This window comes from Saccostrea cucullata, unplaced genomic scaffold (assembly GCF_032062105.1).
Source record: "Saccostrea cucullata isolate Sc308-1 unplaced genomic scaffold, CSIRO_AGI_Scuc_v1 ctg3547, whole genome shotgun sequence".
Lineage (NCBI taxonomy): Eukaryota > Metazoa > Mollusca > Bivalvia > Ostreida > Ostreidae > Saccostrea > Saccostrea cuccullata.
In genome coordinates this window covers 16,284-34,619 of record NW_026937938.1, presented here as the reverse complement: position 1 = coordinate 34,619, position 18,336 = coordinate 16,284, and the positions used below count along the sequence as shown (strand labels likewise).

The 18,336-nt window shown below is 31.6% G+C and overlaps 2 protein-coding genes across 2 annotated transcripts; one reads left to right on the top strand and one right to left on the bottom strand.

Annotated features, from left to right (window-relative positions):
* The first annotated feature begins 204 nt into the window (after positions 1–204).
* On the top strand, positions 205–9,812 carry LOC134249099 (cysteine-rich venom protein latisemin-like). Its single transcript, XM_062731453.1, has 11 exons — positions 205–764; positions 4,233–4,276; positions 5,323–5,401; positions 5,738–5,829; positions 6,443–6,536; positions 6,827–6,969; positions 7,482–7,567; positions 8,008–8,090; positions 8,452–8,556; positions 8,866–8,982; positions 9,545–9,812. The coding sequence occupies exons 1-11, from the start codon at positions 725–727 to the stop codon at positions 9,640–9,642; spliced, it is 981 nt and encodes a 326-aa protein (XP_062587437.1). The 5' UTR covers positions 205–724; the 3' UTR covers positions 9,643–9,812.
* A 61-nt stretch (positions 9,813–9,873) lies between these two features.
* On the bottom strand, positions 9,874–14,547 carry LOC134249095 (uncharacterized). The gene is made up of 3 exons (XM_062731450.1): positions 14,447–14,547; positions 13,701–13,782; positions 9,874–10,293 (listed from the first exon to the last, which is right to left on the bottom strand). Exons 1-3 carry the CDS (start codon positions 14,465–14,467, stop codon positions 9,905–9,907), a joined length of 492 nt encoding a protein of 163 aa, XP_062587434.1. The 5' UTR covers positions 14,468–14,547; the 3' UTR covers positions 9,874–9,904.
* Positions 14,548–18,336: the final 3,789 nt, after the last annotated feature.

The window sequence follows — 18,336 nt, the reverse complement described above, 5'->3', positions numbered from 1 at the left end:
AAATTTAAAAGTAAAAAAAATCAGTATTTAAAAATTTCCTTTTCCAGATATGGAAGAATAGAATAAAAACTTATTCAAAAAGATTTCACTGTCAATTATAAGCATTTTTTAAGTTAAAAACTCGGTAATAAATTGTTGCTACTTAAATCAGTCCTTTGAGTTTCATACACATTTGCTCTTGATTCACAGTAATAAACACGAAATTCTGAATAGCATTTCACTTTATACAGCGACGAATTATATTCAATAATAATTTTGATTGATTTGACATGACTAAAGGCATAGTAATGACACAACAATGACTTATTTACAAATAAATACATCATGCTTAACGATGAAGATACACTATAATGATTAAAAACCAAATACTTTTCAATGCCGCCTTTGTATTACCATTACCTCTTAAGAAATGTACATTTCTTTAATTTAGGAGCGCATCATTAACAATTCAAAAACGTAATACAGTGAAAAAGAATCCAGAGCATTTTTTTGTTTTTCTAATGACCTTCACTAAGATAAATGGGTATAAATCGTTTATAAGTTAATCAAACAAAGACATTAAATACTATGAATTTACCTTTTAACTCATTATATTGGAGATTATAAGAAGCGAAACGCTGATTTTTAGTTTCTGTTAGGAAAGAAGAAAACCTCTTGGAAAAAAGTTGTAATTTTTTTAGTATTGTTACCCAAACTGATTTTCTCCAGCCCTCAGACTTTCAGAATGGGACTACAAACATGCGTGGTGCTACTCGTGTACTTAGGTAAGTAAAAATATATTTTTTATTTAAGATTTATTAATATGTGGTCTGGAAAAAATAACTCTTGAAGGACTTTGATTTTCTTGAAAAATAAAAATTAAAGTAAAAATATTACACATTTAAATTCGACAGCATTGTCTTTAGTTTTAGTTTACTTGAATGTTAGAATAAGATACCTTTTTGTTTTTTCTTCAATTTGTTTGAAATTGTGACACTTTTGAATGACACTTCAAATTATTTTTGGTTTGTCATTTTCGTAGATTTGTATTATTTGAAGTTTCCATAATGATCAGATAGACCAAACTTCCCGTTATAAAAACAAAGACCGAACAATTGGCATGAAACAAAACAGCCCAAAAACCGACCCAGTGATAGGTTATATCAGCCAATGCACAGATAAAAAACAAATAAATATGCTTAAAAGTGATTTATGTTTCTGAATATTGCTTATCTATCAATTTAAATATTTTGGAGAATAAAGAGACCTTACTGGATATCAAGATGTATTGGCAGTTCAGCAAAATTTAAAAAAAAATCATAAAGCATGACATATCTTACAATTTGTAGAGTACAATATATTTTTCCCTTGAGAAAGCTGTTTAGATAGTTAAAACTCCGAAACAATTTTTATAGCACTGAACTATTTTCCTTTGACGACGAATATTATATTTTTAGGGGAAACAGTTATTTTTCAGCAGCACTGATTCTTTTATAAGCATATATTCCTCGTTTTGTTTCAAGATACTTTACAAAAATCAAAATATAATTCCTCGGCAAAAATCAAAATATAATTCCTCGGCAAATTCATTATTCTTCCTGCCGATATAATATTCGCAGATATTAAATTTAATTTTAATTTTTAAGGCGAGAAAAAATCTTTCTGTACCATGAATTAGAAACTGAAAATTATATCTTAATTTTTCCAATTTTATCTTCATAAATCACAACAATCTCACAAATATTGAATGTATTTGTGTTTGAAAAACATACATGCACAAATAGGGCAAAATTTATCCAAAAGAGGGATTTTGTACTGTTTATAGGTGACATATTGCTATGTGTTTTCGTCCGCCGTCGTGCGTTGTGTGTTAACATTTAAACATTTTCAGCTTCCTCTCTGCAACGTCTCAACCAATTTCAACCAATTTTGGCAAATAGCATCTATGGGTGAAGGAGAACCAAAACTTTCATAGTCCCCCTGGGGCCTGAGGGGCGGGGCCATAACCACTAAAAATTAATGCAATCTTTTAAAATTTTCTTTACTCCTGGACGTCAAGCAGTAAAAATGTTGGCATGATTGTAATCAGCATTGAGTCCTCTACAAAAATTATGAATTTCATTGCCACAGGGTTAGAGGTTCAAATGCTAGGGCGGGGCTAAATAGATCATATAGTGAAAATGCATTATTTCTTTGAAAACCTTCTTCTCAGCTCTTGGGCATTAAATTAACTAAGTTCATAATTATGTTGAATAAGACTACCTCTTTCAAAATTGTAAATTTCATGGCCCCAGGGTCAGGGGTTCTAGTACTAGGGCGGGGTTATATAGATTTTGTAGAGAAAATGCATGATTTTTTTGAAAATATTCTTCTCTATTCCTGGGTATTAAACAAACTAACCAAGTAAATAGTTATGATGAGGAAGAAATTCTCTTTCAGAATTATGAATTTCGTGGCCCCTGGGTCTGGGGTTCTAGTGTAAGGGTGGGGCTTCCTAGATTATATAGTGAAAACACATTAATTCTTTGAAAATCTTCTCCGCTCCTACGTATTAAACAAACTAACTAGGTACATAGTTATAATGAGCAAGAATGCCTCTTCCAAATGTATGAATATCATGACCCCTGGATCAGGGGTCATGATGTTAGGGCTGGGCTCTAATGATTATATAGTGAAATGCATGAATTCTTTGAAAATCTTTTCCTTTGCCCCTGGGTATTATGCCAATGATCTAAGTGTATATATTTGTGATGAGGAAAGGTGCAAAATTGTTAATTTAATGCCCCCCTTGGTCAGGGGTATTGGGGTGGGTGGCTAGGGTGGTTGTGTGGTTACATAGTCTGAAAATAAAATATTGCTTTGAAATCTGCTCTATGGTATTAATCAACCATTTATGATATAATAAAACTTATGAAATAATTTCAAAAAGTTTGAAATATGTGGCCCCAGTGGTTCCTTTGGGGTGGGGTGCAAAACTGGTTATAAACTGGATATGCATTTTCTCTTTGTTACTCTGATCTACCTCTGGGTATAAGTAACCAGATCAGCATGCTAAGTGTATAGCAATGAAAGCAATGGTGCCTCATTCAAAACTGTGAACTTCATGGCCTCTGGTTTAACATTTGAACCAAATTCAATTGTTGGAAAGTTGATACATGATTCTCAGGTGACCAATAAGGCCTGTGGGCCTCTTTTTGAAAGGTTTTACTCAAAGTGTGGTTATACTCACAGTATGCTTACAAATGTTAATGCATTATTCGGGTAACTAAAAATATGTAGGAAAATCCTGCTATATCGTTATAAAAAAATCACTTTTATAACATATTTACCTCTCCATGGTACTTGATCCCACCTCTGATGATTTAGATGTCTGTGTTTGCTCTGTTCCTGATTTGTAATTTTTGAAATGAGTTATGAGCTTCAATACTGCTTGCTTTCTCCATATCTCATTCGTATCTTTACGAGAAAAAGATGCATTTGAATTCCATTTGCCAAAGGATCATCTCACAACCTTGATTTAAATAGTGTCATTTGTTATGAGCAATTTTATAATAACGTACTTATCATTGTGTTAAGTGAAATTATTACACAGAATTTTGACTCAGAATTCAACAATTCAATTTATTTTTTGTTCATTAATGGTTTTGCGTATAAAAATTTCCACAGAATTGATTTTTTTATCAAAAAATTGGTCGTAACTTTTAAAATATTGGAGCAATAGTAACCTTGCACTCTTTCTTAGCTTTTCTCTCTTTGTAATAAAATAGAATTTTATTTGAATCCATCTGAAATTTCGCAATATTTCAATCACCCCCACATAATTATTGAAAAAAAAAACTCAAAACAACAACAAAAGACTTTAAATTTATTACTTCTGTCTGTGTTCAGATAAAGATATTGTATGAAGATTATGTTGAGATAACAGAATGTACTTATCTATTTAACAGTATTGAACAGTATGATACAAATAATCAATATATCTTCCCAATACATCAGTTATATCTTAAGATGTCACTTTACATTACTAATTAGGTGTAAACAATAAGCTGAAAACAAATATAAAATAAAGTTAGTAATATATAAAAATGCGTCGTAAGTTTTCCAGTGAAATGATTGATTGTCATGTTTTGCCAAATTTTAAAACCATACACAAGTTCTAATGGAGAAAATGAATCATCATCACTTTTCTCTGTCATTCATTGCTCGATATAACAAATTATGATGTTCCACTACAATTTAGATTATATTTTTAGGTCTTCTATTATTTGCGAGTGCTGATGAGCGACTTAATAGCTGGGTACGTATTTTTCGTATGTTTGCTCGTATAAAAATCTAATGTCTATAATGCCTTCTTTATTTGTTGAATGCATGCTGCATGGACTATTTTTCGCAGTTTTACCCCTCATAATGCTATTCTCTCCAGAATACTTTTTTCATTTTTGTTAAGATGCCCCTTCAAAAACCAAAAAATGGCCATTTTCTAAGGACTTTTTTCTCTTAAAATTTGGAAAGAAAAAATTGAAAGAAATTTTCGCTACAACCAAAATTCCATTTTATACTTCACTTTGACTTTAATCCCTCCCATAATTCTCAGTGGAATCCTATTTGACTCGTATCGAAATTAATGCTTGAAAACCTAGATCTTACTTAATTAGCTTTTGTATAGCCTGTATTTTAGGGAGAATTGCTCGATTGGGAATTATATCAATCAATAAGACAGAGCCAAAGACCAAAGAACTCATGCAGTACAAGAAACTCAAACCAACGAGCAAAGAATTCTAAACTTCCTCCCTAGAGTGCCGCTTTAAACACACTCGCAAAAAGTTTGCAGAAGATGAAAAATTTTCACAAAAGATCTACTTAAATGACAACTTTCATCAACTAGCATGATATTCAAGAAACTGTGCCAGACGATTTAAGGTTTCTTATCTAAGATATCAAAACCCTCGCTCCTTCAATAGGGAAAAGATCCAAGCATTTTGTCCTATCACTTTCGGACGTGATCTAAGTTCTTTCCTTCAAGAACATGAGTTCTCCAGTAGTCCTCCATTGTTATTTCTGCTTACCGAATTTCTGTTAATATCTCTTTTTCTTAAAAAAGAAGACTTTTGCAGTCATCTTTTTTGTTTAAATTTTCCTCCCCTTCTATCAATTTAAATACACATCGGTTGTGTGCTTTTTCTCAAAAAGGACAATAAATTTCCGAAATTATGGAACGGTTTGATACATTTCAAAGATATCAAATGATTACAGGGAAAACTCTTTAAAATTACAGGGAAATATCTTTAAAAAAAATGAAATTTGACATGATTGCATGATAATTGTCTTTGCTGTTTGTTTTAGGCTAATTGTGCAAAGAAGTATCAGGTTATTCCTAACCATTCTGCCTGTCTACAGAGGTCTCCAATGGCTACACAGTCAGGTATTATGCGAGATAAAGTATTTAATTCCTCATTATTCCGCTGTGCATAGATATCCCCAATGGCTAGGGACTCAGATTTGGTGTTATTTTAGGTGTTTTATTCCTACATGTAATTACATCATTGTGGAAAGGCATCGTTGTCAATCAAAAGAAAGCAATTCAATTAAACGTCAAATCTGCGATAAATTTCAGATTTTTTTCATTGCATTGAACTATGAATAAAATTTTTAGGCCAATTTCAGACTTTATATTTTCTTTTATCATGTCCCACACAGATAAAGCATAGAAAACCAAGAACATTGGTCATTTTCACACAACCGTATTTTTTTCCCGTAGGTGTATCAGAGGAAAACAAGAGAAAGATTGTCGATAAACATAATGAATTCAGAGCGGCAGTACAACCAGAAGCAGTCGTCATGGCTAAATTGGTACGTTTGTTTGTTTGTTTGTTGTTTAACGTTAAGATTTTTCACTCATATAGAGGCGTCACCACTTGCCGATGGAGAGCTGCAAATTTTGTCCTACTCGTCTCTCATGGTCATTGAGCAGTTAGGGATAATTTTCATGGAAGCATCTACCGTGACACGGGATCTCGATTAAAATGGTCTCATTCGAAGGACCGGTCTCCGCGTACCACAGTGGGATTCGAACCCGCGACTTAAGGATCAATTTCTTACCCTGCGACTCTAGAGCAGACGCTCTAACCACTACGCACGTGGGCGACAATAAGGTTCTTAAACCAGAAGCCTGTTTAACAGAGTGAGCGCTTAATTGCGAACATTTCTATTAAAGGCAAAAGAATGTTTGGCGAGCGCTCGCAAACGTTTGCTCTATCTGTACAATATATTGGTATATAAAAGAAATCTACATTTTTATGACACTTATCATTTATTGAAAACCTATAATTACTTTTTCTCGTTCCCTTACGCCTAAGAAAAGATGAACATACATGTATACAATTTGATATAAAAAATGCTAATCAAACTTGATTTTTTTCTATTTTGAAAGTAATTCTATTGTGTCTATTCTATATTTTATCAGTACTGGGACGATGAGCTAGCTATGGTCGCCCAGAGATATGCTGACACCTGTAAGGGACTGGTACACGATGGTAAAAGACAAAGGAGTATTCCTGGTAAGTAGATAGAATACGATTGTAAAGTTTTTAACACTATATAACAAACACAACGCAAGTTTGTTAGCCCTCCAAAATTTTAATTAAATTAATGCTGAAGTATCATGACATCTGTGACACCTTGTTAAGTAATTTTGGGAATTCAAGCGTAGGTACATAATTATAATATTTCAAGTAGGGAATCGGAGGTTTCATTACATGATAAATAATAATAGTTTATGCGCATAATACTTTTATTGTATATAATTTACTATGCAGTTCTTTATAATGATGTTAAAATAATTTTCTAGGTCGTTTTTCCGTTGGACAAAATATTGGAAGTACTTCAGAAGCCACGGACTGGGAGGAAATAGTGAGACTGTGGCATGATGAGGGAGAAGACTTTACATTGGGAGGGAGGAATGATCCGACGCAAGTCGGTCGATACGTACAGGTGATCAAATGTTATATATACCTTTGCCCTTATTATGTCGTTTTTCAAACAAATCACACACGAAATATTGAATTATATATAGAACCCAAGAAGTATGGAACCAAAAAAGGTATAAGTAAAAGCAGAACATCGTTGTCCGATGGATACAATGGAACATGTATTTAGTAACAGGAAAGAAAATGATTCATTCAGCAAGTATCGCATATTCCTAGAAAGCGAGTTGGTTTGGTCATTAAATTTCAGTAATTTTAAATCTTTTTTCTCCTGGAAAAGAAGGGCAGTAAAAAAGGAAATTCCAACCATTTGCGCTTAGTAACTTGCGCTTAGTAACCGAATTATTTGGTTTTCATTGTATTGTATTTTAGGTGAATATCTTTGGTACTTAGTCCATCGATCTGCTGTTGACTTTAGGCTGTTTAGAAATTGATACTCTTTTAGTGATAGATTTATTTTTATTGTTATAACTATAGCAGCTTTAAATTGAAGTCAAACTCCTTTTCATTCCTTACCAGCTTGTGTCGGCGACCTCGACAAGGATAGGGTGCGGTTTTACCATTTGTGGTTCAACGAGAAGCTATATTTGTAATTACGGACCGGGGTTCGTATCTGTTCTTATCAATTATAATTTATAAATTATTTTAGTCGCTGTGTAAAACCGCTAAATTCCAACAGTAATGCATAAATATATTAATTCATTCAACGTAATTAAGGACTGAAACAAAATAATATTAATTTGAATAGTATTTATCATAAAAACTGAGCAAAAGGTTATAGAAAGTAAAAGCCATTGTTACTTTATTCTGGGAGAATTAAAAACAACCCAAAAAGAACATTAATAAATCAGGAATTATACTTAGACAGTTTTGATAAATTGTTTTTAAAATTGTATATATCTGAACTTGGAACAAAAATGTGTACAATGTCGAAATTGAAAAAAAACCCAACAACAATAGTTGATACTTCTAATTTATTCATAGACAAAAGTACTCAGTCTTTTCCAATTATTTAATATCTGAATGAAATATAATATTTCAACAGCGGAATCCAGGACATAAGCAATCCCTATGAATCTGGCACTGCCTGCAGTGATTGTCAAGGAAGCTGCAGGAATAAGCTGTGTGGTAAGATTTATACTATCCTTAATTTATTTCCTTGATAATTGTATGGTATAAGAGATAAATATACATTGTAACTTATTTTGATGACAATCCGAGTGGCAGAAAACCAACATGCTATAACCGTATCCTTTATGTAAGGTTTCGTTTGCATAGTAAACCGCATGCATAGTTCAAGTATTTGAAACCAATTAATAATTTCAACGCTGATAGATATGTCGTTTTTGCAGGACAATCAATGTTGTCCATATTAATAAAAGTTCTTGATATCTGTACTTAAAATTACACTATATATATTTTTAGTATATAGATTCCACTATTATTTCCATGTTGAGGTAATTTTGAAAATAATTTTGGTGTGTTTCAGACTGTCAAGGAAAGGTGTGTCAAAATGGCGGCACGATGGACTTTAACAGCTGTACCTGTACCTGCAGACCTCCGCGTACAACCTACATCGGTCCTAACTGTCAATGTGAGTACTGTAATTTATTATACTAATACTATGAGTACTGACACTATATTATTTCATTTTCTATAAGTAAACGAACTGTTTGATGATAAGATTAAACATTAAGAACATTACCAGCTTTAAAGGAAATATTTATTCTTCGGTTTAAATATTACCAAGAGAAACTATGCAGAAGAATAATTATTTCTATCTCTTTAGCTTACTGCCATTCTTTGCTTGGATAAGTATTGTAAAGAACTAAAACAGCATTTTAGAACAATGCTTAACAAACAAGTGAAATTAACAAGATATGAAATGATTTTTTTTGTCCAGTAAACTGTACCGGCCAAAGAGACCCACCGCTGTGTGGCAGACAATTTACCCGCCAGTCCTGTGACACGTACTCTAACGTACCCCAAGACTGCCCCACGATGTGCCAAGTCTGTCCCTGTAAGTCTTTACGAAGTTTCTGACTCTCTTATTTGCTGCAATTCAACTTTCATTCTCTTAGTCTTGTGAATCTGCCTTTCACCTGCAGGTGAACATAGTACTTTTATTGCAGTGGAATACTGGTATATTTTTTGGATATTTTTTACTCCAGTATCATACAAAGTTATGATAAAATTTGTTTTGAAAAAAAAACTATCACTGGATTCTTTTGTCATCAAATTTCAAGAAGAAGCAGACAAATGAAATATATGGAGATAAACAGTTTTCAAACTCAAAAGTTCATTCAAATAGTATCAATCAGCAGAGCAAACAAAGACCTCTGAAATATCAGGCCCCAGGGTCATAAAACTAAGATCAGCTTCTTTTGATCCCAGTCTCACTTTTCTACCATTACTTCCTTAATTAATTGAGATTGGGATTCAAAGTGAGTTCATCTAGGTTATATGTTCCTGGAGCCAGAGGTTGCATTAGGCACCTTACTCATGGATAAATCATCAACAAGACATTTTTTATATTTATCGTCGTAGTCTTTAAAAATAAATCTCTCCTTTTTACCTTGTAGATGCAGGTATTGGATATGACAACAGCGGAAAGTGGTTGCAGCCGTGTATACAGCTATTGTTCCTGTCTATTGCTCTTTTTATATACTTTACTCTGTGACCTAGTTTTTGCGACGCTTTAATTTCTCCTTTTGAGAAACCTGCATGAACGTGCAATTTAGTTTTAGATTCTTGTTACATTTACAGAACCAAAAAAATATATTATTTAAAATGCCACATAAAAATTCTAAACATATATATCTCAATTTTCCAAAAGATGTAACTGTTATTGACAAAGGAAAATTTGCGTCCATTGATGAAACATTAGTTTTTTTGATTGATAAAAAGCCAGTTTAAAGTTCAACTTTTATTCAGTAATAATTTTATCCTAAACACCAGTGAGGACAGATAGTGTAATGGCAGAGAATTTCGGCCATTCTGTTTGTAAACATATGACAATTATTCTTCGTTTTGCTAAATTTTCCGTACACTCTCTCATAGTTGCGTGCGCATCCGACTATACATTCTACCGGTAATACACTGTAGCCTGCTGGTTTTCTCTCCCTTTTCGTTGGACAGAAATCTCCTACCATCGGATGCGTGGTTCTGATTACAACACTAGAATGTGGTCGTGTTCCGAATTCCATAAAATGACCATCGTACCAAATCCAGCGATGGGAAATTCCGAAAGGGTTACGCCTCGGAGATCGGGACACACGCCGGGGGAATAGGGACATGCACCAAATGTTTGTTTTTCCGAAATAGAATGGTTCTGAAAAATAATGTCAGGAAATAAGAAGATGAGGAAGAGATTTTGTTTGTACTATGTTTAAAAGTTGAATGGTTGATTATAAAGACTTAGTGATAATGAATATTAAAAGAATAGCTTGTGCCTTTGATAAAATATTTTATCTTTGAATTTTATATACAATTTTAGTCGTATAACAATGAATATGCACAGTATGAAGCATGAATTATATTGAAGACTGTCCACTTTCTTTTACAACATCCAAGATAGAATTTAAAAATAGTAAATGATCAAAATGTAGAAATTTTGAATTATCTAAATATCAAGTATTTGAGATTTAAAGTAGTTAGGGGTCTTAAAATTTTCTCCGAGAATTAATGCTAGTATACTTTTAATACGCTCAAACATTAAATATCACAGTAATTTAAACAAATTACATGTATGTCATTTCCCAATTTTTGTTTATATCTTTAATCTAAATTTACCTGCGACATGCATAAATATATATTTTTCTTCTTTGTGAACAATGTGTATGATCTTGTATTTATTACTTTTAAATAATATATGAAATGTATGTAATGATATAAAGAATAAAAGAATTGAACTGATAACGAATTGTTAATTAATGAAATCATTTGCCCTTCTCCGACGACATTTTAGAAAAATGTAGTTTTGCTTGCTTTAAAATCAGCATTTTCAAAACCAAGCAGCTTATTCCTTATTTAATAATGTTTCTCTAATTATGGCACCCGTCATCAGTAAATATTATTTGTAACATATATACAATTTTGCCATTTCAAATGCTATTTCAGCGATTTCAAATTGTTTATCTATTATCTACAGTGTGAGCAAAGTTTCCATCTCGTTAGATTATTATACTTTAGTAATATTAACAGTTTTAAAAATCCGACTCATTATAAGAAAGCTACGACAATCTACTCTGAAAACAACAGCACGTACGTTTTTCTCAAATATTTGAAAGTCTAATACCATCATTTGTTATGTGTTTAATGAACCATGAAAACAAATCACTTCTAATGAGATGTACTTCATTATATCGAATAAAAGAAAATCGATCTTTGTGCATCATACATTATACAGTAATTACTCTGACAATTAAAAGTAAGGTTTCATTTTTAAGATAACACTAGGTTATAAACAGACCTCTTTTTGTATTCATTAATAAGCAGAACTTATTAACAAGCTTCTGCACGGAAAGAACAAGTCTCTTGCTATAGCCTTCAATTAAACAATTTTGTGCATGGAAGACGTTTTATCAATTAACAATATTGAGGTTCTTACAATTTTTTTCATTCGTATTGTTTTTCAATTTATTTTTACAATTACCTATGTATTCGGTCGCTCCCGATCATGACAAGGTGAAAAAGTGATGACATTTTGTGAAAAGGCAACAAGGGACGCTTAGACCTCTAGGGTACCTGGTCCCAGATCTGGTGTTTTAGAGGTCCATGTGGCTTGTGCTCCCGCTTTGTATTGATATATTAGATCTTTTAACTTGGTTGATGTTCTTTGTCTTCATTTTAAATTTTAAAAGCCAAATCATCAATACGGCTTGATTTTGCTTTAATTAATTTTTACTGTAAATGCAATAGCGATTGAATACCGAGACTACATGTGTTATAGAAAAAAAAAACGTCTTACATTCTCTACTTACTAAATGAATAAATCACAGAGAAATGAATAAATTAAAAATAATGAAATAAGTAAACAATCAAATATAATTGTCATTCTTTCTATATTAAACAAGAAACATCAAATAAGTAGTCATTTGAAGCTCTCGTCAACATATGCCATTTTTGATCTCAGAAATAGTTCTTCCGAGCATGCTAATATATAAGCAAAAAGAACAGATATCCAGCTAAAAAGTCCATTGAAGTAATATAAATCGAGAAGGAGCAAACATCCACCTCTAAAAAACAGATATGGATTCAGGTGCCACGGGAAAGGAAACGTCCCCTGTCGAACAGTCACACCTATCCCTGCCATGTACTCCTTATCATATATAAGACTTACGATGTATCATGTGTGTAAATAACTTTAAGGTACGTCACTCGTGAAATTTGTTAAATCAAGGATTTTTTGAGAAGTATATTTTGGATAAGTACTCATATAGTATGACTCAAAATCGCAGAGAAAATAGGAGGCCAGTGTGCATCTTACTGATCTATGGTACTATTAAGTTGACCTTTTTGCACTTAAGTTTGAACTCTTTGGTTTATTACTTTATCCCTTATTATATTTTATAAGATGTTACCATGGCAATAAATTTAATCTTATTTTAAGTAAAATAGTTTGAATATTATTTATCATTGAACAAATCTTGCCAAAAAAAAAAAAAAAAAAAATGCGCGTTAATTATTGCGTGACCTTTTCGCACTAAAAAGTAACATATTTGGGGGTATTAAAAAACTAAATAGGCAATAAAATATTTTCTCATATCAAGATTTTTACGACGTAAGTGCTGATCAGTCACAAGTATCGAGTACTTTAAAATAACGAAAGAAAAAGTTGGGGTCAGTGATGTTAATTTTGAAATATTGGCCAAAATATGTGATTATCAGGCAAAAAATAGTATAAATTTTATCTTCAGTTGATTTCTTTAATATATCTTCATTCTTTTGCAAAGTTTGCTGAGGGAAGATGGTAAACTTGTTCTAAAAATATAATATTTTATATATTAAATATTCCTAGCAATATCATAACGGAAAATATTCCCCGAGTAAAAGGATGTGAGGCGAAAGTTTCAAGTCAATAAATTTAATAAATGTGCTGATTTGCAGAAATTTCTGCTAAATATCCTTCCACCACAAGAAATAGTCCCTAATAAATCTTGCTTCTTTATAGATTTTTGAGCAGTTTTTGCAATGAATGTTAAAAAATTTACATTGTTGAATTTGAATATTTTATAAAAATTGAATTTTGATAAATATTTTTGAAGTAAGAGGTTCTGCGTAAACTTTTCTAAAAAGCTGACGAGTGACATATCTTAATAATACGTATGAAAAACATCAACCTATCGGTCTAAAAAATGTTTTTCTATGTTACTTAATATACTGTATTAGAGTCCGTCTGGTTATGTATGACCTTAGGGTTAAAGTAAGCTTATGATACTGGAAGCTGTTAATTTTTATGATCGAGTATTTTAAGTATTAAATTATTATTTTAATGAATGAAAGATAAACAAGTCTACTAAAGTGTAATCTTTATCTATTGATATTCACAAATTGATTAAGGTTAAAATCATAAAAAATTGAACATTTCTTTTAAATTTCAAAACAATTGATTCAAATATGAAACAATATTGTATTCTTTATGAGATGGGACCCAGCTGAAAAACAATTTTACTCTAAGAGTTTGCAGTGAAGTGATATTTATAGTGTTACTATATATAGAAAAAAGTTGTGACCTACTTCCCACAGGCTGACAGGCTGCGGTCTTTTGGAACAGAAATGAATGAGTTCCATGTACAAAGAAACAAATAAGTAACAATACCTGAAATATAAACACAAGGTTTAAAATAATTCACATATTCAATCGAATACTTTCGAGTGTTTAAATATGGTAAAACATCTGAACAAAAGACAATGTGAAGACATTTTCAAGTTCAAAAGAGTAAATTTTAGTAACCTGGGCTTCTTCTTGCCGAATTTTACTATCCTCAAATCATGTATATATCTGATATAATAGATTTAAGATCATGTTAATTTAAGTACTTAAAAATGACACTTTTATTTTGGCAAATGCTTGAAAGATTCGAACATTTGTATCTTCATGTATAGTTATTTATGAAGTTACTGTAAAGTCACATATTTTTTTCAAGTGGTCAAATTTTCTTGATTTGAGGAAAATATATTGGTTCATGGGATTTGATTTAGTGGTTGAAGAATAGTTTAGTAGTAATATATGTGAAAAATTATTTTTCGTGGTGGACAAAAATTCGTGGGTCTCTCCATGCCTTAAAAACAACGAACATTAAACCCCCCACGAAAACTAGTGATTTCACAGTAATCGTTAAAAAAATAAATAAATAATACTTTGAATACAATAACCATAACTAAACATTATAATAGTTTTCAAATTTCTTTTGGCATTTTAAAACTGAGAATAAAAATTATTTTTACCAAAAGTATATTTATTTATTTCTGAATTTACTTACAAAAGCACCGGAGTTCCTCATCCTGGAATTCTTTACACAGAGGAAGACAATAGATCCCCAAATCCGTTTTAAAGGCTATTCTTGTATCCCCCGAAGGGTTAGATTAATGAGAAATCGAAAATGGATCACAAAATAGGACTATACTGAATGTTGGATGATCGAGGGTAAAGTTTGCTCGGTGGTTTAGCTGTACTTCCTACTGTGGGTTAATTACATTAATTATGTTAATGAACCATGTAACTAAACAAGTACAGTATTTTCCACACCTTATGTGTGTGTTTGTACAATGAAATAAATCTACCTGAACTCTATAGATAGTCATATAGATTTCCTGTTAAGAATGAAAAATCAACGTTTTGAAGGAGATAACTTACAAAGCGGATGTATATAAGAAATCTATTATTTATCATTTATTTGTACATGAATTAAAGTGTTTATTTGCTTTTCTATTTTCATCTGATCAGTAGTTGTATGAACAACGTCTTATATGTTTAACAATATCTCATTCCGTTCTCAACAATTCACAGAAAAAAAGAATATAAAATACACGATAAATATATACTGCTCTAAGCTAGCTGTCCAAGCAAGTACATGTAACAACATTGTCTTTGTTTGCATGACTCATTAAATTAGCTGTATTTTGTTTGTTTGTTTAACGTCCCTTTGATAAAACTTCACTAACACAGAGACGCCACCACTTTAGTCACATTTCCCAGCCGGTTACCGTAGACCGGTAGTAATCGAATACTGCGCATGCGTGAGCTAGATGAGAGTCATGATTTTTCGAGCTCTGAATATAAGATATTTTCTGTTTAAATTAACAAACTTTTGGGGGATTTACCAAATGATTTCAACTGTGTGTTATGAGGCCTAAAACATCTGGAAGTGGATCCAATGGTTCTAATGGAAATAAATCTAAGAAAGGGAAGAAAAGAAAAGAAGGCAACAGTGGGACGGACAACTTCGGAATGGACATTTTTCCGAACTTGCGCACCCTTTTCCTTTAAAGCTATCATCTTAGGGTTTTTTTTAAATGGTGGGGTTTTTATAATCAAATTGATTGATGAAAAAAAAAATTCAACATTTTCTGCTAGTTTTTGAGATATTTGAGTTCAAAAACAAAAATCCCATGGGGAAACATGAACTTAAAAATACCCCACAAAAAAACCCACAAAAACCCCATGGGGTTTATTTTTCACCCCATGGGGGAAATAACCCCACGAAAATCAATGTAGGTTTTTTAAACCCATATGTTGCTTATATTGTCATATGGGATTTTTTCTCCCACGTTTCTTTATCATGGGGTTTTAAATCCCATGTATTGATATATTTACTGTAAGATAATTCCTAAAAACTTGGGTTTTTTTCTTAGACTAATGGATCATTAGTATCTTCTCTGTTTCTCATTTTGTAAAAGTGGATAGTTATAACAAATATCTATTATTTTTCAAATTTTCAAGTATTCATTCTTCAAATTTTTGCTTATGTAAAAGAAGATTTATATGAAAATAGGTTTCTAAGGCAGTTGCCTCCCAAAATGAAACATTCATCATAAAACTCTTCACAGATTATTTGATCGATGACCATTAATCTGAATATTTAAAAAAATGAAACAAGAAAATTTAATACCAACACAATAGCAACCAATTCACAGTGTCCAAAGAGGGTCTCTTTCCTTAACTAATGTATATTTATATATGTTAGGTTTATATGATGTTTAGTTTGTGGATTTTTTTTAAATCTCCATTCCCCTTGCATTCACCACTAATAAGATTGGATTTATTTAATTCATGTGCAATATATCTACATATTTAATTAATGGAACTCAATTCAGTTATATATCACAAAGTACAACTATTAAAATCTTTTGATTCACCCAAATGTTTAAAAATAAAATATTTATGCCTCTTGGATCCACCACTTATCAGTTTAGATCATGACCACACATGACATATAATCTTAATGCTTAAAATCAATCAGCCATATCAAGGATATTAATGACTATGGCATAGTCATTAATATCCTTGATACACCACAAATATTTCTTTAAAAAATGAATATCCACTCCCCATGGATCCACCACTAATAAGTTAAGTTCTTGATCACACATGACATGTAAGATTAAAGTTTGAAATAAATTAGCCATAATCATTATTGTCCTTTTACCCACCACAAATATTTAAAAATAATATCCGCTCCCCTTAGATCCACCACTTTTAAATTAAGATCATGTTCACACCTGACATAAAAGCTAAATGTTTGAAATAAATTAGCCATAATCATAAATCATTAATATCCTTTGATCATTCACAAATATTTAAAAAAGATAAATATCCACCCCCCTTGGATCCACCACTTATGAGTTTTGATCTTGATCACACATGACATATAAGTTTAATGTTTGAAATCAATTAGCCGGAATCAGTAATGTCCTTTTACCCATCACAAATATTTAAAAATAATATCCACTTGCCTTGGATCAACCACTTTAAAATTAAGATCACGAGCTAAATGTTTGAAATAAATTAGACATGATCACAATTCATTAATAACCTTTGATCAAACACAAATAATTAAAAAAGATAAATATCCACTCCCCTTGGATCCACCACTTATAAGTTTAGATCTTGATCACACATGACATATAAGCTATATGTTTGAAATCAATTATCCATAATCATTATTATCCTTTGACCTATTACAAATATCTATCTACTCCCTTTACATCCACACAACTCTTATGGCTATCAAAACAATTAATATCCACTTGCCTTGGATCCACCACTTCTTAGTTAAGATCATGATCACACACAGAAATATTAACTAAACGTTGAAATAAATTTGCAAAAATCATTAGTATCCTTTGATCCACCACAAGTATTTAAATGCCAACTCCCCTTGGATCCACCGCTCATAAATTTAGACTATAATACATGACTTATAAGCTAAATGTTTGAAATCAATTAGCCATAATCATAATTAAAAAAGATGAGACAAATATCTCATGTCGCTTTGTCTTAGGTAAATGAGAAAAGCAATAAACGAACGAAAATATTACAACCTACAGTATTCCCTTAGATCCGCCATCATGTCTTTAGATATTGATCACCAATCTGATTTATTCTTCTTTTTTATCATTAGGTTAGGTATCTTTATTATTTTTATGAATGAATGAATATTATGAAAAATGAAATTAATTGCATCTCTATGCTACTCTGTCTGAATAAAAAAAAAGCTGAAATAACCACTTAATATCAGCCAAAAAAGCAGGTACAATGAATATGATTAAATAAGACAACATATACATTGTATACATGTACTATGCCTTTACGGTACCTTTTTACTACTAGTAATTTTTTTAAGTTTATACCTGTCATCAACCAGCTCGACTGTTAAATCTACATTGGATAACGAATCAATTTAGGCTTTACATAGATCATGTACATTATAATTATTAGTAATATGTTTTACGGTGTGACCGTTGGGGCGAGCGCAGTTTATTTACTATCATAAACCTACACATCATCACATGTACTGTCTATCATTCAAGAAAAAGAAAGCAAAAAGAATAAAACAAAACAAATAAAAAGAAATCATTTCCCAAGCATCGGGATCGAGATTCCAAACTTCTCGGAAGTTTCCGACAAAATCGGAAATACCCGAACCGTTGAAGTGACGAAAGTATGACGTCAGATAAAAAGTTCTGTTGACCATAGCCCTTCAATTTAGGTCTATGTGTTGACTTAGGACGCAAACGCTAGTTTTATGGAAAAGAAATTGCATTAAATCGTTCTTTTCAAGTAAGCTGTTGCTATGTTTTAGCCACCATGTTGCTATGCACCGCAACATGTTTTCCGAGTTTATAACTTCGTCAAAATTATGTTTCCAGT